We start from the raw sequence: 26,204 nt of genomic DNA on the forward strand, positions 1-26,204 counted from the left end.
GCCGGTGGTGCACAGGCTGCCCAGGGCAGGGACGGCGGCGGTTGCGGCCTGCGAGGTGCAGGGCGTGGCGGCTTGAGGCCGCGGGTGGCTCTGCGGGGGGGGGGGGCAGCATGGCTGCCCGCTCTGGGCCATGGTGGTCTGGAGGTGGAGCCGGCGGACATCTGCGTACGGGTAGTGCGAATGGAGGTGAGATGGCTTGTGTTCCCTGTCTCTCCTCCTTGACTTCTTTGCGGATTCGGCGCTGCTTCGGTGGTGGGGCCGGATGGCTTACGCTGGGGGTGCTCCCAGCACTAGTGTCCTCTCGTGGTGCCGTGGTGGCACTTCGGGGCGTGCCGAGTCATCCGTAGAGGCGTTGCGGAGGTGATGGGGAGCTTGTTGCTGCTGCTTGTCCTTGAGTGTGCGACAGGCATGGCGTTGATCCAGGCGAAAGCCTTCACCGGCGCTCTTGTCGGTGGTAGTGGTGGCGGCGCCCTTGCGGCGTCTTTCTTCCCGTTGGGGCATCACTACAGAGCACCGTGTCCTGAAGCATGGGTTCTCGGGGTGAAAACTCAGTCCATTGTTATGGACAGGCGACGGCGGCGCCATTGGCACCGCGTCCTTCCTAGAGGCGCCGGTTATAGAGACCCGTCACGACTTGTGGCAGTGTTGGTGGTGGTCTGGATGGCCCGTGTGCAATGGCTGAGGAGGTGCGCAGGGTCATTGTGCTGGGGCGAGGTGCAGAGGGCCCATGGGTGCTGCATGCCTCGGGCTGGCACGCTTGGAGCAGTGGTGGCCTCGGTGACGACATGGCGTAGGTGATGCTCTCAAAGTGGTTTCGGATGTTCGGGTGCTTGGCAGAGCAGTGTCCAGTGCGGCGGGAGGCGAGGTCCCCGTACACTTTAAGGTGGTTGCTCGGAGGAGTGTGAGGCGGTGGGAGAGGCGAAGCCCATGTAGAGTGGCCAGGATCCGTGTTTTTCAATGGTGTTGCGATGGGAGTGTTCTGCTGAAGCAAGGTTGGATCAGAGGAATCAACGGCCCTGTGTGTGCGGCTTGTTGTGTTGGCCCCGTGGTGGAGGAGTTCTAGTAGCCGTACGGGTTTGCAGCGGGCTGCGACTTTTGGCGTGGCACAGCATTGGTGATGACGGCGCTCTTTGTTGGCTCAACTTCAGCTCCTCTCCTAGGTGGTGGTGGTGTAGCGTTATGTTGTGTGCGTTTGTTTGTATGGTGTTGGTGTTCGCTTCGACGCGTGATGTACTGTCGGTACCCTACAACTGGGGTACCCACTCCTAATGTGCCAAGACTCGCGTAGTTATCCGTAAGTATGCCCTAAGGAGCTGAGCAGCCGGACTCCTGGGGTCCGACTCCATCTCACCGGACCAACGGCCCCGGACCCGCTTCCCGCTCGGGGACGGGTCCGGTGTCACCACGTGTCCTAGAGGTGGAAATGCTCAGCACCTGTGGCCGCGGACCCGAACCCCGCAGGTGGGTCTGGGACCTCCACGTGCCATCCGGACTCCCTCAGATGGGTCCGGGACCTCCACGTGCCTATCCGGACCCATGTGAGCTCTCGGCTCAGCTAGCAGCTCGAGAGGGGTCCGGAGCCGCCACGTGTCACGCACACGCGGGCACGGGCGCAAGCCTTCCGCTGGAAGCTCCCTCACCCACCCGCATAATGTGCGAGTGGTTGAGGCGGGCTCTGCTGCCTCTGGGCACGGGGCAGCTTTTGTCAGTCCACACTGTGGATCGCCAGTTACCGAGGCGGCTCGTCAGTTACCAAGGCAAGCATTAAAGACTCAGCGCCGCGCGTATGGGCGACGAGTCATGATGACCAGCTACTGACTGGAGCAACAGTGCACGCTGCTACAGTGGACTGAGTCAGTAGTTCGGCGCTTCATCATGACCTCGACGCGCGGCTGCAGAGGCTAGACTCTACTATGACAGGACAGCTCAAGACCATCCCTGGTCAGAAGCTACGCACGAAAGCCGACGACAAGATCTCCAGATCTGAGGCATTGAAGGCCAAAGTGTAGTTTATAATACATCGCCGGATCCACATGTCGGAGCCCCGCTCAGTGTACGTGCTCCCCTTAGACATATAAAAGGGAGAGCACGCCCGCTAGAACACATAGACTAAGCGGAACACACGTCAAGACTCTCACAACACATGCAATACAACACACAGTGGACGTAGGGTATTACGCTCCGGCGGCCCGAACCACTCTAAACATGTTGTGTTCTTCGCGTTCTTCCACTGAGATTGAGCTAATCCTAGCTAACCCCGAGTACTCACCCTCTGGGATTAGACGGGTGCACTACGCCACCCGGCGTGGGTCTCCACAAACCACGACATGTACGGTTACGATTCTTCTCCTTCTTATATGACAGAGCAGTGCTCCTGCTATCTTTTCAAAAAAAAAGATTGCTAGACATGCAGATCGAGAAGGAAGTACGCCCGTGTTATTTATATATGGTTCACATGAAATTTGCCAGCAGCCTAGCAGGCAAAATTAAAAATCGACTCGTCATACGTACAGACCTAACCTGACGAGTTGCAACAGTAACGTGCGTAGTGGCCAGCATGTGCCATGAAAGAAGAGAAGATTAGCCCCTAGTCCATTCTTGGCTTTGCAATTGCCGCACCACATGTCGTCATTCCCTTACTAAAGATTTTGCATGCATGCAAGCGTCGTGTATCAGGATCAGCTAATGCATGCACATGCGTGTGCCAAGAATCTGAACTGGACTGATCATTCCATGAGTGTCTCCAATTAGCGACTAGCGAGCGCGGGCTGACATGCACGTGTCTCCTGAGATTCCTAATCCACCCTCCTAGTTCTCCACAGGGCACAAAAGGCCGCTGGTTAACGGCTGATTGATTGCCGCCACCGCCGCCGCCACCACCACCTATTTATTGCTTCTTGTTGTAAAATCAGCCAATCTGCCTGCTGGGCGATCGACTCCAAGGTAGGCAGGCAAGTAGTTTGTTATGCAGATTTCCATCGTCTATATATTATTTCGTTAATTTGTTGAGGGAAGGACGCAAACCTTGGCAGAAATATCATATCATGTGCTGGCTGGTAGTTTGTTTCAGCTTTGGTGGAAGCGACTTAGGGCCTGATTGGTTGGCCGCATACGAGCCAACCAGGCTCCCGGGATGCAAGACCCCCGTGATTGGATGCCTGGTAGTGTTGGGGCCTGGTTGGCTAGATGCAAAACCCGCCCCCGGGCCAGGCTCGCGGGAAACAAAGAAATCGGTCGTTTCCGTGTGGCCTGGCTGGCCATGTTTGGATGATTCCATGAAAATTTTTGCACAAAAAGACGAATGCATGTATGAAGTACTAAACGAAGTTTATTTGCAAAACCTTTTTAGGAATGGCTGTAACTTTTCGAGACGAATCTAATGAGCCAAGTTTCATCATGATTGGCTACAGCGATGCTACAGTAACCGCGCTCAATCATCCTCCAATCATGCGGTCAAAGACCTCATTAGTTAGAGCAACTGCTACAGTACCACAGTTGTGGAGGTAATTTTGTAATTAGACTTTATTTAATACCCCTAATTAGTAGTCAAAGCATCGTTTCTCTCTCATCAAAACTTTTCTACCCTCCAACCAAACATGGCCCATGAGTGTTGTTGGTAGTCTGGCAACCAATCACTTGCTCGGTCCAACCTGACTGTGCGGGAGCAGAAACCAAACAAAAGCTCCCTGTATGCAGAGTGAATTACCGGGGCGGCCAGAGCCTGCATCGGTAGAACGAGCCAGGTCGCGTTGGAAAGGGAACCAATCAAACCCTTACTTGTCCCTATGCATGCATGCACCTTCAGATTCACAACAGCCAGTTTGCACAATATTAAACTGAAACATGCTATTTAGATGTGCAACTATAATTGTTCTAGAGTGAAACCCCTGTCAAAAAAGAGTTTAGCAACATATAGCCTTTCCTATTAATAAACTACTTCTATGAAAGTAAATACACACAAATTACTAGTATGAAATGCGGAAGTTTAAAGAGAGTGATAGGAGAAAGCAAACTCTTGACGCGGATGTTTATCCCGTGGTTCGGTTAGCCACGGAGGCATATCTACATCCACGTTGTTGTAGCACTCACTAAGAGTATTGCTACTCGGCCACCAAGTCTCTTCCGTGAACACAATCACAGTCACCTTGGCCCCGGATTCCACTAAGGAGCTTCTCCACAAAGGATGGGGGTTTCCACGTCCCCCGCACAATGTTGTCGTCGCCGCTCCACACCAAGTCGGAGGGTCGATGATGTGCCGGCGAGCCTTCAAAGCTCCAAGGTGTCGGCGCACCGAATTCTTCTTTTGGTTCACTAAAGAACCTCAGCATAAATACTTGGTCTTGCAATCTCACTCACTAAGAGCTAATCCTCTACACAACACTCTCAAAGTGTGCTAATGGCTAAGGATATGAGTGCTAAGCTCTTGGATGGTTTGGAGATATTCTTGGGTGTGTTTGTGACTTTCTTGAACTCCAGCAAACTTCAAATGGCCAGGAGATGACATATATAGGCCACCAAGTGAATAGAGCCGTTGGGAGCCGTTACTCAGCTTTTCTACGTAGCGTCGGATAAACCGACGGGTAGGTACTGGATCATCCGGTCACACTGTGTCCTGAGGTAGCCGTTGGGGCTTCTGACACATGACGCAGGAGGCACCGGATGAACCGGTGATCTGACGTAGGTTCATCCGGTGGGGCGTTGAATCTTCCGGTGCTGAAGGGATCTTCAGCTGCTGATGACGTCATTACTCCGACGCTTGCTCCTGTGCCTCTTCGGTTTATCCGGTGCAGTAGACTTGGCTCCAGTGCGCTCTACAAGCTCTCTGATGTATACTCCGGACAATATACCGATGCCCTAACTTTGGTAGCGTCGGATCATCCGGTTCCACTTGGTTTTTCCCCACGTGACCTGACATCCGGGCAGAGTTGCTCCGACGCCCTAGCGTCGGTTTATCCGATGGCAACCGGATGCTCGGGTGCCCTTGCTTCGGATCATCCGGTGCAACTGGGTTTTGCAGAACTCGTCCAATTTAACATTTTTTTGAGTTCTTTCTTTGTATTTTGTTTTGCTTGACCTTTTTACTTCATCCCTGAGATTTATAATTGTTTACTTGACAAACTCATTAGTCTCATTGATTGTATTGTTACTCAATTACCAAAATCACAAAACAATGGTTTAATGAGGCCATTTTCCTTACTGAGTGGGGCAAGGCGAGGGCATTGTTGATTAGCTTAGCGTCCGTGACGATGGCTGGGTGGTGGATCTCACTCGCATGGTCGTTCAATTGGATCGAGGAGATGTTGGAATGGCGCGCCATTCGTTCTGACTTATTTGCTCGTTATTTGGACGATAGATGCTGTAAAAGTTGCAAAACACTGGAAGATTCATAGCGAGCAGTATGATTAGCAGCTTACTAGTTGACTTGCATTGGGACAGACACGGTGCTTGGACACATCATGCATGATTCTCTCCCATGCAGCCGCTGAAACAGGAATAGTGGCGAGCCCTGCATCTGCATTGTGGCTGTGTTTAGTTCGCGAATTTTTTTGAATTCGAGTACTGTAGTATTTTCGTTGTTATTTAGCAACTAATATTTAATTATGGACTAATTATGTTTAAAAGATTTATCTCGTCATTTATAATTGAACTATGTAATTAGTTATTCTTTATAACTGCATTTAATACACCATACCATATATGTGTATAAATATTTGATGTGATGGATACGGTAGGAAAATTTTTGGGAACTAAACATAAACAAAAACAAGGCCTCTGTATTTGCACTGCATGGCTCTGAAGATGGTAGCAGTCTGCTCTGGAGCGTCGTTGGTCAATGCCCGTACAGCGCGCTCACCTGGCGATGCACCGCTAGGCACCGGCGGCAGAGGGCGCGTTTAGTTCCAAAAATTTTTACCTCGAAATTTGTGACTTTCTCTTTGGACACATGCATGGAGCACTAAATGTAATTAAATAACAAAACTAATTACACAGTTTGGATGTACACGACGAGACGAATCTTTTGAGCATAATTAGTGCATGGGGTCAAAGGCCTCAAAAAATCCGTCTCGCGGTTTCCAAGTGAGTTCTGAAATTAGTTTTTTAATTAGTGTCTGAAAAGTTCTCTCAACATCTAATCAAGTTGATGTAACACCCAAATTTTTTTTGTTTGGGAACTAAAGGGAGGCAAATAAAGCTGACATCACTTGCCTGCCTCAAGGTCAAGGACGACCTGTGAATGAAACATGCAGCTGCAATGCTTCGTACATACAGAGATCAGTAGGACTCAAGGGCCAGGCATGCAACCACCACACGTACGTCCACACGACTTAATTAACACGACCACACCACCGCTCCACCAGCAATTGAGGGAGCAGACGACCAGTGGAGTGGAGCCACTCTCGCATCGCATCGCATGGCATCGCATCGCATACGCTCACGATAAGCACCGCGACCGTAAGGTCATGTGGAATTTTCTCTCTGGTTTATCTGCTAGTACTACGCACCATTGCCTGTATATATGTAGCTGTAGCTCAGTTATTTTTTCGGTGTATGCATGCAGTATGATACTAGTGGTATACTGCTGTTACTATCTATGGTTGGAATCAGTATCAGTACTGCGCGCGTTATCCGATCGCCATGCTCTTACAATGTGTTTAGTTGGTGAAAAAGTTTGGATTTTGATACTGTTTAGTTGTTACTTGACAAATATCTAATTATGGACTAATAAGCTTTAAAAGATTCAGCTTGTGATAATCAGTTAGACTGTATATTTAGTTATTTTTTTACTGCATCTAATATTCCATGCATATGTCTGAAGATTCGAGACGACAGATGCTGTGCAAAAATTTTTGGAAACTAAACAGGGCCGCGTTAAAGATACCCAAGCCATGTCAAGTCACACTGTACGTGTGTGCAGTGCTGCCTTCTCGGCTCGAGCTGTTTCCTTTTGATGATGAACGGATCGGATATTATGCTCTTGCATTCAAAATTTTAAAATTTTACAAGATTCTCTAACCCATCGAATTTTTTAACGCATGCATAAAGTATTAAATATAACTAAACAAAATAACTAATTATAAAATAACTAGTGTACGTGTGAGGAAGCACGCTCCGGCGGAAAGCCGACTCCGGTCGCACCAAGCCCGCTCCGGCGGAAAACCGACTCCGGTCGCACAAAGCCCGCTCCGGCGGAAAGCCGACTCCGGTCGCACCAAGCCCGCTACGGCGGAAAGCCCACTCCGGTCACACTAAGCCGACTCTGGTGGCTCTCTCCGGCGGAAAGCCCACTCCAGTCGCACTAAGCCAACTCTGGTGGCTCTCTCCGGCGGAAAGCCGACTCCGGTTGCACCCCCGACTCTACATCTCTGTAAGTCCTACCCTTAGAGGCTCAGCAGGGAATAAAATCTTTTCCTTTGTAACTAGGTAGTACTTCCGTGTGGTCCAGTCCGGTGAGCCTCCCCCGTGGAGGGGTCCGGACCTCTGCGAACCAGGTTCAGGGAAGCGTACTCACTCTCCGGGGAGTTCCGGAGCCGTGTAGCCGCTTAGCCTGGTTCCGTACCCTAAGCCCGCATGCTCTACCTCCTTAGGGCGAGTACCGTAGTACCTAAGACTGGGGGCCTGGAGGTCCGGACAGCTCCGGCCTCATAAACCCGTGTTCTGGCTTACATCGCAGATCTCATGTACATCTAGTTATAAAGAAAAAGTTTATTCTCAGTTCGCCTCTAAGGATGTTACATTCCAATTTCAATCTACGCATTCTGGTTGCGCTAACCCCCATGTGGCTTCTTACTCTTGTGCGGTGATTGTGGTCCGAATTGAGTTGGCTAGTTAGTGACTTAGCTCGAGACCCCTCATGGAAGAGAGGGGTACGGACCCCTGGGAACCTGCAGGTTCAGGGAAGCGCACTCATTCTCCGGGGAGGTCCGGAGCCGTGTAGCCGTTTAGCCTGGTTCCGTACCCTAAGACTACACGCACCACCTCCTGTGAATGAGTGCCGTAGTACCTAGGACTGAGAACCTGGAGGCCCGGACTTTCTCTTAACCTAAAGGCCGGCCCCTTGAGCTCCGTTCACTGAACCTAACTGTCTATCTCAAAGGATTACAGCCAACAGGATTTGGGACCCGTGGGCACGCTACTAAGCATCTATCTTGAGTCATGTGCAGGTCCAAACGTGATGATGCAGCAGGTGACCCAAAGGATGGACGACACAGGACAAGACCCTTGCGGCACGCACCGCTGGGCGCCAGAAGCAGCCAAGTTGCTCACAGTAGTGGCCCCACCTGCGGGTTCGTTGCCTCTCCCGAGGTGGGCCCGGGGGCCTCTGTCGGTACCCTGCAACTGGGGCACCCACTCCTACTATGCCAAGACTCGCGTAGTTATACATAACTACGCCCTAAGGAGCTGAGCAGCCGGACCCCTGGGGTCCGACTCTATCTCACCGGACCAACGTTCCCGGACCCGCTTCCCGCTCCTGGACGAGTCCGGTGTCAGCACGTGTCCCAGAGGTGGAAATGCTCAGCACCTGTGACCGCGGACTCGGACCCCCGCAGGTGGGTCCGGGACCTCCACGTGCCTATCCAGACCCCCGTGAGCTCTCGACTCAGCTAGCTGCTCGGGAGGGGTCCAGAGCCGCCATGTGTCACGCAGACGCGGGCGTGGGCGCAAGCCTTTCACTGGAAGCTTCCTCACCCACCCGCATTAAGTGCGAGTGGTTGAGGCGGGCTCTGCTGCCTCTGGGCACGGGGCAGCTTTTGTCATTCCACACTGTGGATCGCCAGTTACCGAGGCGGCTCGTCAGTTACCAAGGCAAGCATTAAAGATTCAGCACCGCGCGCATGGGCGACGAGTCATGATGACTAGCTACTGACTGGAGCAACAGTGCACGCTGCTACAGTGGACTGAGTCAGTAGTTCGGCACTTCATCATGACCTCGACGCGTGGCTGCAGAGGCTAGACTCTACTCTAACAGGACAGCTCAAGACCATCCCTGGTCAGAAGCTACGCACGAAAGCCGACGACAAGATCTCCGGATCTGAGGCATTGAAGGCCAAAATGTAGTTTATAATACATCGCCGGGTCCACATGTCGGGGCCCCGCTCAGTGTACGTGATTTCCTTGGACATATAAAAGGGAGAGCACGCCCGCTATAAAAAAGGGGGGATCCAACACACACACTTGCTCTCAAACTCTTGGGAGCACAAGCAATACAACACACAGTGGACGTAGGGTATTACGCTTCGGCGGCCCGAACCACTCTAAACCCTGGTGTTCATCGTGTTCTAGATCGAGATCGAACTAAGTCTAGCTACCCCTCGAGTTCATATTCTCTTAGGGCTTAGGCGGGTACATTCCGCTACCCGGCTGTGGGTTTGCACACCACGACAATTGACATGTGGCAAAATCATAGCCCTTGATCTAAATTCTACACTTCATGAAAATATCTAGTCGTAGAAGTATCTTTGATTTATTTTATTTAGATATTCTAAAGAACTCCACGGAGAATATCTTATCCTTGAATTGTGGAGAAGAGTGTAGAAATTTGACTTACTTCTTTCAACACTCCCCCTCAAGGCAAACTTCTATCCAAAGTAGAGCAGACAATGCCGAGTGATTCTCGAAATTTTTCAAATTTTGCTTTGTTGAGACTTTTTGTGAGTATGTCGGCAGTCTGCTCCTCTATCTTGGTAGGCACCATAATGATATCACCCTCAATGACCTTTTCTCTTATGTAGTGATAGTGAACTTCTATGTGTTTGGTTCTTGCATGAAAGACAGGATTTTCTGCCAAACGAATGGAAGATAGATTGTCACAGAAAATATTTACTTGACATTCTGTTGGCTGGTGAAGATCCTCCATCAACTGCTTGAGCCAGGTGCTTTCTTGTGCTGTCATTGCTGCTGATCGATACTCTGCTTCAGTCGATACTCTGCTTCAATACTAGATAATGCCACAGTTGGTTGTTTCTTACTACACCATGATATAGCTCCAGTCCCAAGACTGAAGAAGTATTCCGTAGTTGATCGTCGTGTCCCACAATCTCCATCATAATCGGCATCACAGTATCCCATCACCTGGCAATTATTTGTCTTCTTGTATAGAATACCGAAATTGATGGTTCCTTTAACATATCTGAGGATACGCCTGACTGCATCAAGGTGAGACTTCTTAGGATTGCTCATGTATCGAATAACCACTCCAACCACATATGAAATATCGGGCCAAGTTAATGTAAGATAGATGAGACTCCCGACCAGTTGTCGACACATAGTCATATCCTCCCGATCTTTCCCTTTATCTTCTTGTAGCCGCATATTGGGATCCATAGGAGTAGAAATAGTTTTGCAGTCAAGCATTCCTTATCTTTGGAGAAGGTCCTTGTTATATTTCTATTGGCTCAGAAATAGCCTTTCCTTTGTGCGCTCCATCTCAAGTCCAATAAAGTGCTTCAAAACTCAGAGCTCCTTCATTTGAAATCAGACTGAGAGATTTTCTTTTGTCCTTTGTATCTCCGCAAAATAGTCCCTGATAATGATTAAGTCATCAACGTAGACTAGTACTATTGCTAGCCTACCATCCTTAGACTTCACGAATAAGCTAGAGTGTGATGGAGTGACTTTGAAACAACTTTATATGTCGGCGGCCCACGATCTGAGGCTGGGACTCTCGGAGTAGCCTTTCTGTACGACCGCGCCATAACTCAAGCGCAAGTAGGCAAGTTGAAGTTGGGTCGGAGTTCGGTCCAGCATCCGGCTCATGCTCTCCGTCTCCGTCTCCGACGGCCGACGGCGCGGGAACGTCGCTGATGGCTTCGTAGTTCGCACACGGCGCCGTGAGCCCGCGAGGAGACAGCAATCGTCGGACGGAGGGAGCATTTGTGTAGAAACTACTATAAATGCGCTGGCACGGCACGTCGTGGACACGAACGTGACGGATGGGCGGGTGGCCTCTCAACCGCTGACACAACCAAAGCGCACGCTGCCCGGAGAGACGGGCGGACTGGACGGCACCAGGTCGGTTCACCGGTCGGCCCACTACGCTGTCTGCCGGCAGGGCATCCGCCAGCACTCCAGCAGGCAAGCTCTTCGTCGACTCGTCGCCGTGACGCAACGCGATCGCTTGACTGTGACGGCGACGGGCGACTACTGCGCTCGGCCGGTGTGTCCCTGTGATCTTGGGCGCGCTGCGGATGTGGATCTTGGCCCCGTTTGGTTCCCATTGATCCTAGCGCGGCTCTTCTACTCTCCACACGAAGAAGGATCAAATAAAGTATATTTGTAAAAAAAATTTAGAGATGAATGTAATTTTTCGCGATGAATTTAATGACGGTAATTAATTGATAATTAGCTATAATGATGCTATAGTAACCATCCACAAATCACGCGGTCAAAGATCTCATTAGAATCTTCAGAATTCCTAGCGCGGGGTTTTAAAGTTGGTTTTATAAACTGATTTTATTTAACACCGTAATTAGTAGTCAAAGTGTTACTATTTCCTACCTAGCATTCCCTAAATCAAACAAGGCGCTTGCACGGCTGCACCGCCGTTGGTTGCTGCTGGTACCGTGGTACGTCCGGCCTTTGCTCCCTGTGTCAACCATTGGTCGCACGCTTTGTACTCCTACACTTGTCGTCGCAAAAAAATGTGTGAATATTCAAGTGGACAATAATGTAAGCAGTTCCATGGATGTCCGTCGCCGAAATTTTGGAAAATGGCCGGCATGGGCTTGTAGGCCGATTAACGCGGGGGGGGGGGGGGGGGGGGGGGGGGGGGGCGGAGTCACGGTGTGGCTCACCACACCAAACATGTGTGAGATGGCCGGATGGGAACGACGAATGAAGGAAGGAAAAAGGAGTTTTTTTTTTACACATAGCACCTGTACAGGATCTCGTTTGCACAAAGTCAACCAGCAGGTCAAAGGGTTCGAGTTCACATCAGCGGTTAGTCAGATAACAAAGGGCTCGAACCCACAACCCATCTTGCCCATGCGCTCTAGTTGTAGAGTTAATTCTCTGAATGCCATCAAAATTTAAGGCAATCCCCTCAATGCCATTAAAATTTAAGCCATCTTTTCATTGCCATTGAAATTTTACTTTAATACCCTCAGTGCCATTTCCATTAGTTTCCAAGCGGAAACCGTGAAAATACTGTACCAAATGTTGAAGTCCGATTTGTCCAATTTTTTTTGTTCGTTTGTAACCCTATCCCAACTCCCAACCCTCAGCTCCCTCCCCACCCCCGGCGCGCGCCGCCCACACCTTCCCCCACGCGCGCCAGCGATGCGCCGCCAGGAGGGCGCGCGAGGGCGGACCAGCGCCCCTGCCGCCACCCGCACGGCTCCCAAACTCCCGGCAGATCCTCAAGCCCACGAACTGCCTAACGGAGCAGGTGCCCACGCGGCGGCGCCCCTGCTCGGCGCCCACGCAACGACGCCCCTGCTTGGCGCGTGGGGGCCCTAGCGGCGCCCCTGCTCAGCGCCCACGCGGAGGCGCCTTGGGCCCTGGGGTGGGGGAGGGAGAGGGGGCCGGCGGCGCCTCTGCTCGGCGCCCGCGCGGGAGGCGCCCTAGGACCTGGGGTGGGGGAGGGGAGTGGGCCGGCGGCGCCCCTGCTCGGCGCCCACTCGCAGGCGCCCGTGGCCGCCTCTCTATAAGATTTACTCCCTCCCAGTGCAGAGCCGCCACGACCACGAGCCTAGCTTGTCGATTGATCAGCAAGTAGTAGCCGAGCCATGGTGACGAGTGTGCCAGCAGCTGGGTCATGGGAGGCGCAGGCGCCGCTGCTGCTGTGCGCGGCCGCCGTCCTCGCCGCCGCGTGGGCGTGGTGCGCCGCCGCCATGCGCGCTGACGGAGTGGGCGTGGCCGCGGCCGCGGTGCTCTGGTCGGGCGCTGCGGGCGCAGGGCCTCCGCGGCACGGCGTACCCCCCGCTGGCCAGCGACGCGCCGCTGGCCGACTGGCTCACCCGGGAGGCCAGGTCCCGTCCGTCCTTGCCGTTGGGCTGCCACGCCGACGTCCCCGGGCCTCGCCGCTCCTCCACCATGCCATGGACGTGCACGGTGCGTCTTGTGTAGCAGCTTTCGATCTCCTCTCTCGCCGTCGCCGCCCGCCGGCCTGTCACTGTTGGTCGTACTACCATGTGCCGGTCTTGCCACACCAAGAAAATTTGTGCACGTGTATGATTGCTGACAAAGACACCGTGGCAAGAGAACGACCGCGTGCAGGACCACGGGAGTGGCGCCGCCGTCCATGTCTCATTGGGGCACTAACGTCTTTTTGTCCTTGTTTAACAGTCGTTCTAACAGCAGACTCACGGAATGACATTGAGATTGAAGTAAAATTTCAATGGCAATGAAGGGATGACCTAAATTTTGATGGCATTGAGGGGATTGTCTTAAATTTTGATGGCATTCAGGGAATTAACTCCCAGTTGTAAGCCCATCAATGCATGATTTCATCGTACAATTATTTAAAGCAAAAACTAAGTAACTGAGTTGGATGAGTTTTATAAAGATAAAATTCCTCTTAGAATAAGTTCAATGAATTCACCTACTCGCGGGCGCCTCGCGCTCCAGCTCTGATGGAGCTGTGCAGCAGTAGTGGTGGACCCCACCAGCTTTTGACTCCTTAGTTACGACGTGGAAGCAAACGAGCAGGCGAGCGGACGATTTTGCTACTAAACAATGTACATCGCCGGCTCAAGCGGACGTCTCGCGACTCGCCTGTTTTTTCTCTTTTTTTATTTTTCTCTCACCTACGTTGGATTTCGCTCACTATTCGATACTCGCTCATACATCTTATGAAACTCTCACTTCTCTTTTTAATATAAACTAGGTGTATAGCCCGCGTATTTGCACGGCTAGTATTGAAAATTCAAAAATTTGCATATCGTTGTATCCTTACTTAAAAATTATACTATTTTTTACTATATATCACTCTATTCATTATCGTAAATTATATTTTATTGTTGGTTAAAACAATTCAAATATGATCTACCTATAATAACAATTTGATTTGTGGAGCTTTAATAATATTATGCATATAATTATTCTTATTTTCATTTTATTTTGATTGATTGTTGTTGGCTTTAGTTTTTATTAATAGTACTAGTAGGGTGCACGTGCAGCACGCACATGTTAGAAAAAATGATCAAACTAAATTTTAGTTGTCACAAGTTTTTTTTATTGAATCTGCCACTTCCGTAATTTTTATCGACATCACGCCGTGCTCCTATCGACTGCATGTTCTCGTCCCCATCAACTTTCCAAATTTGCTTGAATATCAAAATTTGAAGCACGTGTGATTGGTGCCTATCTTTTATCAAAATTTTAGGATTCAAGCTTTGGAAGAAACTGATCTGCAAGGCCTATACCATTCATAATTCCTGAAAATAGCACTATCAGTCAGCAAACCATATTAATTGGTTCATTGGTATAAACGACCTGTAGTGGATGACTGGGTCTGAGTATCCTTAAAAACTTTACCTATTAGTATTAGTATGCATATAGAATATGGCAAGTCGTAAGCATGGAAAGATCATGTAGCACCGCCCGGTCTCTAGTTATTAAGTAGTCCATATCATCCATAATGACCAATGCAACCCTAATTAGTACTCCCTCCGTTCTAAATTATAAGTCATTCCAAGAATTTTGCAGAGTCAAAGTTTTTCAAGTTTAACCAAATTTATATAACAAGATAATAATATTTAGGATACCAGCATCCGCAACGAGCGTACGCATCTCTGTAAATTTTGTTTCCAGCACAGCAAGAACTGTAAATTGAGTAAAGAAATTATGCGTATACAAATTAATTTTTAGCATAATTATTACCAGCATCCGCAACGAGCGTACACATCTCTGGCGCACGGCTAGCACTTTTTTCATCGCATAAGCCTCCCTTCTCTTTGCATTCCTTTGTGTTTTCTGCTCGTCAGTTAACTTTGCATACCAATCTCTGGCCTTTTGATGTTTTGTTTCCAACACAGCAAGAACCGCGTTCGCTACGGCCGCCGTCTTGATTGGTGATATCACGTAGGGTTCTCGATGGTCCATACTAATCTAAAAATCCATACGAAGAGATGAAATTGAGGATGAAAGACACACGATTGAAAAGATGAAACAAATATATAGCAGGAAAGACGCATCATTGTTTTCTGGAAAGATGCATATGGATTAGACAGTTCCTCATGGACCACATAATTGAACTGCCACTACTTGAATCCCGTCATTTTTACACCTGTGATTTTCAGGGAATTTTTATTGCATAACTGAACTCTATCCAACACCTATACAGAGATTTTGGAATTAAATTGTTAAAAAATAAGAACACGCTTGGGACTAATAAGCATCAGCTCGAACTGCCACTTGAATCCTGTCATTTTTACACCTAAGATTTTCTGGGAATTTTTACTGCATAACTGAACTCGATCCAACACCTATACAGAGATTTTGGAACAAAATTATTAAAAAAATAAGAACATGCTTGGGACTAATAAGCACCAGCTCGGGCTTGTCCAGCAATAATGGCTGGCGGCACTCTGTGCCAACAACGCCGGTGATGTAGGTTATGATATGGTCCGAGCTATAGGGGAATAGACAGAGGAGGTTGCCGGATTCCATTTTACTGCTCAGGCCATGTTTAGTTCTCATTCCATAAATCACGTAAACCTAAAAAAAACATCATATTAAATATTTCGACACATGTATGCAGTACTAAATGAATTCTATTTATAAAACTTTTTGTATGGATGGGCTGTAAATCGCGAGACGAATCTAATGAGGATACTTAATTCATGATTTGAAACAGTGATGCTACAGTAACCATCCGCTAATTATTGATTAACCATGAATTAATTAGCATCATTAGATTCGTCTCGCGATTTACAACCCATCTATGCAAAAATTTTATAAATAGACTTCATTTAGTACTTCAAATTTTTTTGCAAAACATCTAAACACGGCCTAAGGCGAGGTTTGACGTGGCCGTGTTTGGTTATTTCCGCGCACGTTTTCCGAAAAAAGAATCTCATATGCATGAAGTACTAAATGAAGTCTATTTGCAAAACCTTTTCAGTGACGGATGTAACTTTTCGCGATGAATCTAAGGATGGTAATTAATTGATGATTTGCTACAGTGATGCTACAATATCATCCTCTAATCATGCGGTCAAAGGCCTCATTAGATTCGTCTCGCGATTTACACGGGGAGTTGTGGAGGTAGTTTTGTAATTAGACTTTATTTAGTACTCTAAATTAGTGGTCAAAGGTGAAAAAAAATTCTATGGAATCCTAACCAAACACGGCCGTTAGGCTTTCTCCAACCATTCCCCCCATCCAACTCCCCCCAAACGTACTATTTACTATATTTTACTATCCCCCTCCAAAAGATTCCCCCTCTATAACTCCTTCTCTCCAACCATTCCCCCATATCTATTCCCCCTATATACTATCACTCATTAACTAACTATTTATTTAATGTTTTTAAATTTAAAAAAATCATATAATATTTGTACTGTCATAATACGCATTATCATCGTGTTACGGGGCTTAAACATGATTAATATCACGAAGAAATGGTGTGATTAGAGATATAGAGGGAGTTGAAACTCACCTTATATATAGGGGAATTTCAACTCCCCCTGTATATACGGGGAGCTTTGGTGGGAACCGTTGGATCGGATTTCCCCCAAAGCTCCCCCTACGTGGGGTGGGAGGCGGTTTACAGGGCACCGTTGGAGGTAGCCTTAGGGTTTCAGCTCCACGGCTCGGAAGGCGGCAGCTCCCGCGTGGCCGCAGTGCGGGCACCGGCGTGCAGCCCGAGCGCGACGAGCGGCCGCTAGCCGTAGCGCCACAGGAGGGCGGGTCCGGCGTCGGGCCGCATCGAACCGCAGTCCGGCGCCTGCGTCCGGAACCCTCGTCGTCCCGCAGTCCGCCGCCGCCGTCCAGCAGCATTTGCGGCCACGAAGACCAGGGCACCGTCTAATTAATTAGCTTGCGGAGGGGAGACCCGGGCACCGTCTAATTAGCTTGCGGAGGGGTGTAGGACGTGGGATGGAAGGATCGTGCAGGCTTCCGTGATGAACGAGGACCTGGGATGGAAGGATCGTGCGGGATTCCGTGATGAACGCCGTGGTGAACGCTCTTCCGTGATGAACGCTAAACTTCAAATCGTCGAGGGTGCAGCGGGCGGGTAGGGAGCCGCGCGGTGACAAAAAAAAATTTCGTTTTGGCGGAACCATTTTGGAACGAGCAGTTTTCGACTTTTCGCCGGTCTGCCGTGCTGCAGGTGGCCCCCATGGTAAGGCAAGTGGGGGTTGCTGTGAGCAAGGAAAAATTTCTCGGCGAGAATTTTCCGAGAAAACCGAAAATCCTGTTTCTCGGCGGGGTCCGGTTTTTTTACTTATCGCCCGAAATTTTCGGCCCTTTTGAATATCCGCCCAAACCAAATTGGTGCAGCCAAATATCAAACCACCTCGCTGCCTTCTAACACTAAATCTTATTCATATTTCATTCCCCATCTCTCTCGGTCCCTCCACGACTTCATAGGAAGCCATGGCGATAGCGGTGACCATATTAAACAGACTATTAGTTGTGGCAAGAAAGTCATATTTATATGCATTGTTGTATCTTGTTTATACTATTAGATTGTTTGGAAATAATCTAGGTTACTTCCTGCATAAATTGAGAATTTTTTTCTAAATTTCATCCGAAATCAAAATGGCAAATCCGATAATTTTCCGAGAAATCCGATAAACACGTTTCTCGCTGACCTCCGGTTTTTTTTCCTTACCGGTAAGGAAAACCCTGGCTGTGAGAGGTAAATGATGATTTATTTAGGTATATGCTAATTTCAATTTTTTTGGTTTTTTATAGTATAGATAGATAGATAGATAGATATGTTTGTAACTGATACATAGCTAAATGATATTTTATATTTAGTTTTTCATAATAGTATTGGTGGATGATTTTTAATTAGACAGAGATATTTTAGACTAATTTTATAATAATAGCAGTGGTGGGTATTTTTTATTTTTTTTATTTTTTTCTGATTAGAGTGAGAATTTATAGATTTTGAGAACGAACGTGGAGACTTCGTTTATTGGCTAAATAATAAGATAATAAATATACTGTCATGTCAGCTTTCATGAAACTTACCTAAAGTCGTTCGGGGAACTCCAGGGTGCTTTGCTCCTTAGTTGCGCACCAACACGTGGCCACTCCTCTGCCTGTCTTCTGCTGCCCTTTGCCCTTTTGTACTCGATCCGCACGCCTCGCATGCTGCTCTGCCACCTTGCTAACAAAGGAGTGCAATGGGCTCGTCATCTCGTGCACGCGTGCTTTTAGCTGGCCGGGGGGGGGGGGGGGGGGGGGGGGGTCCTTCGTTTCCGTCGGTTGGCTGGCGGGTCCGGCTCGGTCGGTCGGGAATGGAGGGATTGTGTCAGGTTGGTTTTTTTAGACAATGGGTTGTTAAACTGCTGTCCCGTCTTAGTCAGTCGGAGTGGCTCCGGTGTTCGGTCGGGGCTCGGCGGTACTCCGAAAATATCTTACCTCGATCATGTGCCTGCATGCCTGCATCAGCGTGGTTGAGTCATCACTCTTATAAAAGGATTAAACACAGTACTGATGATCATACGTATATACACTCATCCTTATAAGTATGCATATATGAAGATTAATAAAACTACCAATGCAAAGATATCTCGCTGATGACAGGCATATCATTTTCCTTTAACCGCTTAAACTATAAAATAAATTCAGTATAATGCGGTAATTAAGAGATCGAACTCGGATGAGTAGGTTCCATCTTAAAAGAAATCTTAATTACCAACCAGTTCCACCAGTGTGGCTTGGGGCGTGTGATCTTTTGTAAACCCAAATGCTCTCCCACACCATACACATGCCCCCATAAAAAAAAAGACAACGACACGGTCGACAAACATTTCATCTCGAAGCTAATAAAGAGCTTTGCTTCGTCTAAAAGAAAAAAACTTAATTAACGATGAGAGCAAATTGATCGAGACGACGACGACCCCGGCTGGAGTACGCTGTACGCCTCGCGGTCCGGCCCATCCATCTGATAACAACAGAGGCGTTAGGTGCCGGTGCAGCGCACGCAGCTGTGTTCGCCGTGCCCCCTGTTCTTGTTCCTGCTCCGATCCAGTATTCCAGTCAGCGCACGCGTGCATCGGAGAGGAAGGTCACGTCAGCTTCAGAGCCATGGAGGAGGAAGCGTGCTGCGTGCGTGTGCACGAGCACCGCAAGACATCGCTAGTAGTGCGGCGGTCGATCGGCCGCGGGCCCCGTCGCCGTTCGATCGCCGCGCTCGCGTTGACCGGAGAGGTCAGCCAGCGGGTGACGTGGCACGTGTTTTGTTACCCGATATAGGATGTGTTTGTTTCCGCTTATGCAACATGTTTAAGCCAAAAACGCAGAATACACTCGCCAAACGGCCGGCGTTCAACGCGCGTTCGAGAACCACGCATCGCAGAATAAGCCATAGTTTCTACGTGCGGCCGTATAATCATGAGAAGCGGGTTTCGAGCCGCGTTTTGCTTATACGCAGCGCGCTTACGCTGGCTACGGTCCCAAACAAGATCATAAGGCAACATCACGTACGTCCTTCTCCGAAATTTCGCAGCGCTAGGAATTGTTGATTGTTTTTGCAGAAAATAGGATTGGTCATCGTACTTATACCATGTTAATTGTAAGGTATAGTCATTTTCACGTTGTTTGTTTCTCTAACATCTCATACTTTCTCGGTTGTCGTACACGTGATCGTGATGTGAGGATGTTTCAACAATCTTCTAAGTGCTGCCTGGGAAGATCCGCAGAGTAGTTCTCATGTACTCCTATTCTATTGGCGGTATGGTCACTCGTACCGCTAATGATACTAGGGGATTGACGATTCAGCTCCACTATTTTATTGCACACATTTTTTCTTTCTCATGGGCATTTGCACTCGTGAATATTATACACGAGTAGATGGGACCTCTGTGCTATCCGGGACCAATATATATATTATGTATGTAGCCGGACACATCCAAAATTATAAAACTGTGAGGATACGGCGTGCAAAAGGAGGTATGCACATGTATTTCTATAGGATTGTGCATATGTATGTTTCTTAAAGAAAATATCAGTCAACGGCGTAGCTAGGGTCAAATTTTACCTATGGCGGCCGGAAAATGCTCAACCAGGCAACCACCATGGTACAGCGCGGAACACATGCGTAAGGGGATGGGAAATGAGTAGGCTCTCGCCAGCAGCAGGTCTGGTGGCCGTCATGGCTCCACTGATATCAGTGATAATATAACACTTGCATGGAGTTCTACGAAACTTCAATGTTACAAACGCGGCTAGCATCTCTCCCGTGTGTTTCATGATATGTTTTTCTGATCATGGGGCGATCATTGTCTAATTGATGCTTTACATGATTGAATGGTCCTTTTTCTCTGAACTGATTCGCCATCCTGTCCCCACATATCATCATATAGAAATGATGGCACGCAGTTGGTAATCTCTTACCATAAACTAAGCAAAAGCCACCACAAAGGCGAAGAATTTAAAATAAGAAAAGCAAACCACTAGCACACCTTGATATACAAAACATTGAAAGAATCAACTTGATGAATGGGTTGCCTGCGCATTTGCTCTTTACCTTACACGGTTTTCAAGTAGAAAACAGGAAAGAATCGCAAATGAGTGATGGGTGCTCTTGCGGAGCAAAGCAGAGGCACCTTTTTTTGTGCCTTAGCAAATTTCCTCTGCCTTATTTCAGTATTCGGTTGGAATGGTGCCCTACTCGGTTTCCTTCATCCAATTGTATCTTTCTGACCTTTAACTTTCTGAATAATTATCTTTTACAGCTAGGAGGACAATTCTGCAACTTTATACCAGAAAAAGGTGGTTGGCAAATGGCCGGTTTCTGTTTTTTTTAAGCCTGGTACAGGAATAATAGAAAGGGGTTCTCAGCTAAAAAGGCAATAAGACAATATTTTTTTATTAGAAGGTGAATCAAAGAAATAGTTGAGGGAAATTTGATCGGCATGAAGCAAACTAGCGACAGTTGGTTCGTTTGTCATTTGCAAGTGATTTAAAAATTTTAATTAGCATTTAATTCGAAAGTGCATTAAATTATATATTAATTAAATCAATATTAAAATTAAATCTAAAAACATGTACCATGATAGACGTCACTGCTACTCACATTACTTAGGTTGATACGAACCTATTGCAACAGGAAGGGAGCTAAAACAATTAAGTGGTTGAGGATTAAACATACAGAAATGGGGTTTTAAATGTTATTAACTCTATACTTCATAGGTTAGTAGGAGGTTTTGCAAAGCACATTGAATAATGCTTGCGAATTGGAAAAAAAATTCTTGGATTAATTATGCAAAAAGTTAGGTTAGACTGGATCTCAAGATTCTGTATCTTTTATAGGGGTTGGCACGGTTGACCAACCTGTTTCCGTCAGCTAGCTTTTAGAGTAACTAGTCTATCAACCCATTCTCCCACACGGGCTAATTAAAATTAACATAAGAATGAGGTCAATAATTATAATTATCTATCTCACGCCCTTTTCATCTATTAAATATTCTAATACATATATTTATCATTATCTAGTTATAATAGATTTTATTTTGCATCACACCTCCATATGCATTCAATACATGTTTAGTTGAACTATTTTTTTGTGAATTGATATTCTTATCTCTTCCATCATACATGAATATATGGTGACATATATCATGGGTAATATTTTTATAAATAATAATAATAGTAATAGTATATTAATAATAATATAAATAGTAATTTAGAATTTTATATTGATGCACTTTAATATATTACTATAATTATATAATTTAGATTCAGATTTATAAGTAATTAAACTTGTAATAATAATGATATAATTGGATAATTTATATGTAAATTTAGGGAGGTATTTGTATTATTTTTATAATGACATATGTGGATAATTTTCACAAATATTAGGGGTTTACTTTAGATTGTTTTTTATAATGGCAAAGGTGGATAATTTAGATATATATTTAGGGGGTTACTTTAGTCTATTTTCATAATGGCAGATGTGGGTAATTTATTAGAAAAGATAACAGATTTGATGGTTATTATAATTAGAGTTGTTGGATTGATAGCTGAATGTTTCTGATTTTTGTGAGAATTTATAGGATTCCTCGATTTTTTCAGAGTGTCCACCTAGGATTCTAGGTAGCTTCATGTGGAAGCTCCAGAGGAGCCTCCAATTAGCTCCAGCTGCTCTGCGCCTTCTCCTCCCGCGGCAAGACCGCCAGGGCATCCTCCTCGTCCTCGTCCTCCAAGGTGGTAAGATTGCTGACGGTTCACGTTTCGCCTTGTGTTCACTTTGATTCCCTCATCGTTGTAGAGTGGTTTAGAAACATAGGCAGAAGCATGGATGGTTAGTCGTGGATTAATTTGAACTCTAGAAGCTATTTTGCTTTGTCGACAAATAAGGTTCTTCTGAATTTGCTTCGAATAACTTTGTTACGGGGTATCATGGGAATGGGAATTTTTGGAGTAGTCAGAAATCACGGGAGCTCATGCACGTTTGGTTAGAGTGGTGGTGCCTTTGACCTGTAAATTACCATACCCCTACTTCCACAGAGCAGCTTTGTTGCAGGATAGCCGACCAAATCTGGTACAACTTCGAGCTGATGTAGATTGCTTTGAATCTTTGATTATATTTGTTGGTATTGACTTGTAAAATTACTGAACTCCTACTGCCAGAACGTCACTGATATATGATAGTACTGTAAAACTGGTAAAATTCTGACCCAATGTGGTTTGGTTTTGAGAAGTTTCTGTATTCTTCAATATGTGATCTGTTAATTAGCGATAGCACTTAAGACTGGAGCTTTGAAAGCATGGTTATTAGCATCTGTTACCTAGCAATGCGACTTTTTGTCAATTTTGAGGTATAGTTACGATAGTTCGACTATATTCAAACCACTTGACGAATGAGTTCTATGACAAAAAGTTTTGACATCAATTTTCTTGAGCAGTTTATTTTGAAGATCAAAATTATGCTACTCAGAAACTGAAACATGTAATTCTTCTCCGAAAGTGTAGAGGTTCACCGTTCCGCAAAAATTCTTCTTGCACTTTTACGTGGTGGGTGTGGTTGTGACGACAACCTTGCTACTTGCAATATGGTTTTATGCATACATGAAAATGACACCATTGGTGCCGGAGCCATCGAGTTACTCCACAATTGCTAGCCATCTTGTTGGAAGTTCCGATTCATTCTCTTTGTCAAGTTTCTGGTCATCACGCCCCAGGGAACATAAGTATCGTGTCTAGCGGACTGTTTTTGTACTTATATTGATGGAGATTCAGGTTCTGAGACTGAAAGGCCCTTGTTTGGTTTTGGTAATTGAGTGACAACTTAGGTGGACTAATAAGTGTTTATATTGAGATACACAGGTGATTAGTCCACACAAAGACACTAGTATGAGCAACATGTGCCATGGAGGAGAAATGACTAAGTGTTGAAGCTATGCTCATATAGTGTGATGAAGGAACTCATTGCATATGAGACATGACATGGAGTCATGTGACCAAAGTGGAGAAGATCAAGACAAGGCTTGGCTTGATGGACCGGTTGTAATGGTGAAGGGCAAGTCAAGGCTTTGAAGCGAGGGACCGCGAGGCGGTGAAATTTGAGCAAGACTTGGCACCGATGGACCGAGGCGACGGTGAAGAACGAGCAAGGTCAAGATCGATGGACCAAAGAGGTCATGTGATGATATGGAGTGGATCATATCATTCAAGGAAGATCAAACCAAGTGTTGACTCATGATGATGATCAAAAGGCTTGATGGAGATTGGTGCTTGTGTGGCATCAATATTTGGGAAGATGAAATAGAATGCGCAAGGCAAATGTATGACTTGTAGGGCATTTCATTTCACCGGTCAAAGGTTGTGTAGAGAAGTACATGACCGGATTTAGGATAGATGGCGGTACTATCAAGAGGGGTAAACTTGTTTGTATATCGGTCATCTAGTGCCACTTGAGCGATCTAACATTGCGATGTTTCTAGGATCGAGTGGCATGGTGAGATCAAATGAAAATCCTTTAAAAATGATTGTGAAAATGCTAACACACATACACATGGTGTTGTTCACTTGGTATTGTTGGCACATTTGCAAAGGAGAAAGTGTTTGAGTTGATGTTGATCAACTTGGGGAAGCAAGAAATGTTTTTCTGCGTTTTCCGGAAACTAGTTGGATCTTAGAGTGAAATACTGCTTTGATCCATTGTGTTTTGGATCAAATATTCAGTTGGGTTGTGTAGTCCTCTGAATAAGCTTTCCATAGAGTCTAAGATCACCTAATTTGGACATCGGAGCTAAGAGTTATGACCGTTTTACCGAGGTTGGTTTCTGTTAGAAATGTACCTGCGGACGATCCGCTCTTGGGGGGCGGACGGTCCGCCGTTGTCTCGTTTGAGCTCGAACAGAACTGATTTTGGCTCTGTATGGGATGTCCAAATGAACTGCGGACCGTCCGCCATTTGTGAGGCGGACCGTCCGCCCGGGCTGTAACGGTCAACTCCGAGAAGCATTTATTGAGAATATAACCGTTGGATTTGAAATGGCGGACCGTCCGGGTCTTGTGGGGTGGACTGTCCGCGAAACCTTTGTTTTCACGATATTTGAGTTTAACGGCTAGTTTGGGGCTTCCCTCTATAAATAGATGTTGTGTCCGGCCATTTGAGAGGTTGAGCACCTTGGGGACTTTGGTGTCCTTGTGTGAGAGTGCTTGATAGCCCTCCAACTCACTTGTGTTTAAAGCAAATCATATCCGCTAAGTGAGAGGGCGATTCTAGTGCGCTGCTTTAAGAGATTGCAAGGGATTGGCACTAGGTGATCGAGTTGCAAGCCGGTGGTGCTTGTTACTCTTGGAGGTTGTCACCTTCTAGACGGCTTGATGATGTGTCTCCGTTGTGAAGCCCGTAAGAAGATTGTACGGTGCTCCGAAGAAGTGATTGTGAGGGGTATTGTGCTCACCCCGCGGGAGCCGCGAAGAGCAACTCTAGTTGAGCGAGACGCGAAGAGCAACAAGTGGTCCGGCTGGGTCATGTGCTAGAGCTCGGTGTGAGCACTCCACGTGGGAGAGTGTGACTTGAGAGTTACCAGTAGCAAGAGGATCGGCGGCAACCTTGGAGCTTGTCTCAACGGGGACTAGCTTGGTGGAAACCAAGTGAACATCGGGATAAAAATCACCGTGTCAACTTTGTCTACTCTTCTCGGTGGTTTGCATTCTCCAAATCGCAAGTCTTATATTTACATTCATATATATCTTGTGCTTGTGTAGTTGCTCTTTTAATTAGTTAGCTTGCTAGTTTCCCTCCTTGCTTGTGTGGCATAGAAGTAGCACTGTTGCGTGACTAATTGGCTTGAGTAGCATTGTTAGTCACTTTGCTTAGTTTGTGTAGCTAAGTAATTTTGAGCTCTCTAGTTTGGCTTGTGTAGCCTTAGTTTTAAGAACTACTAGTTGTGCGTAGACTTTGTGCGCTTTGCATACTAGTATGAGTAGGAGCTCTCTCTTTGTTGCTTGAGTACTAGTGCATAGGTTTGTGTGACCTTGCAAATTAGAATTGTGTAGGTGAGCTCTACCTAGCTCGGCACCTTAGTTGCTCAATTAGGATCACTTTTATAAGGTGCAAGTTATAGATAGAGGGGTGTAGTCTTGGCTAGATCGATTAGTTTAATTCCGCACTTGTTTCGGTTAGCCGGCAACGTTTTAAGTTTTAGAAAGGACTATTCACCCTTGTAGTCCACCATCTCGACCCTACAGAGACGCCTGTATGAGACTGAACATGTGTTCCACTACAGCCCATCGGCTCGGATGCACATCATGGGATATCTGACAGGTCTTTTGTAAGTTTCATCATGCCTTTTTGTTTGATTTTCTCCATTTTCTTGATTTATATCACGTATGGCATATGTGGATAATTTTCACAAATAGTAGGTGGTTACTTTAGATTGTTTTTTTATAATGGCAGAGATGGGTAATTTAGACACATGTTTAGGGGGTTACTTAAGTCTATTTTCATAATGACAGAGGTGGGTAATTTATTAAGAAATATAACATATCCGATGGTTATTATAATTAGAGTTGTTGGATTGATGGCTGGATGTTTCTGATTTTTGTGAGAATTTATAAAATTTCTA

The 26,204-nt window shown here is 46.8% G+C and overlaps 1 protein-coding gene across 1 annotated transcript; it reads left to right on the forward strand.

The window, feature by feature from the left end:
• Positions 1 to 408: 408 nt before the first annotated feature.
• On the forward strand, positions 409 to 25,914 carry LOC120674466 (polyprenol reductase 1-like). The gene is made up of 5 exons (XM_039955646.1): positions 409 to 540; positions 22,264 to 22,332; positions 23,098 to 23,327; positions 25,435 to 25,438; positions 25,807 to 25,914. Exons 1-5 carry the CDS (start codon positions 409 to 411, stop codon positions 25,912 to 25,914), a joined length of 543 nt encoding a protein of 180 aa, XP_039811580.1.
• Positions 25,915 to 26,204: the final 290 nt, after the last annotated feature.

The sequence above is a fragment of the Panicum virgatum genome, chromosome 5N, assembly GCF_016808335.1.
Source record: "Panicum virgatum strain AP13 chromosome 5N, P.virgatum_v5, whole genome shotgun sequence".
Classification (NCBI taxonomy): domain Eukaryota; kingdom Viridiplantae; phylum Streptophyta; class Magnoliopsida; order Poales; family Poaceae; genus Panicum; species Panicum virgatum.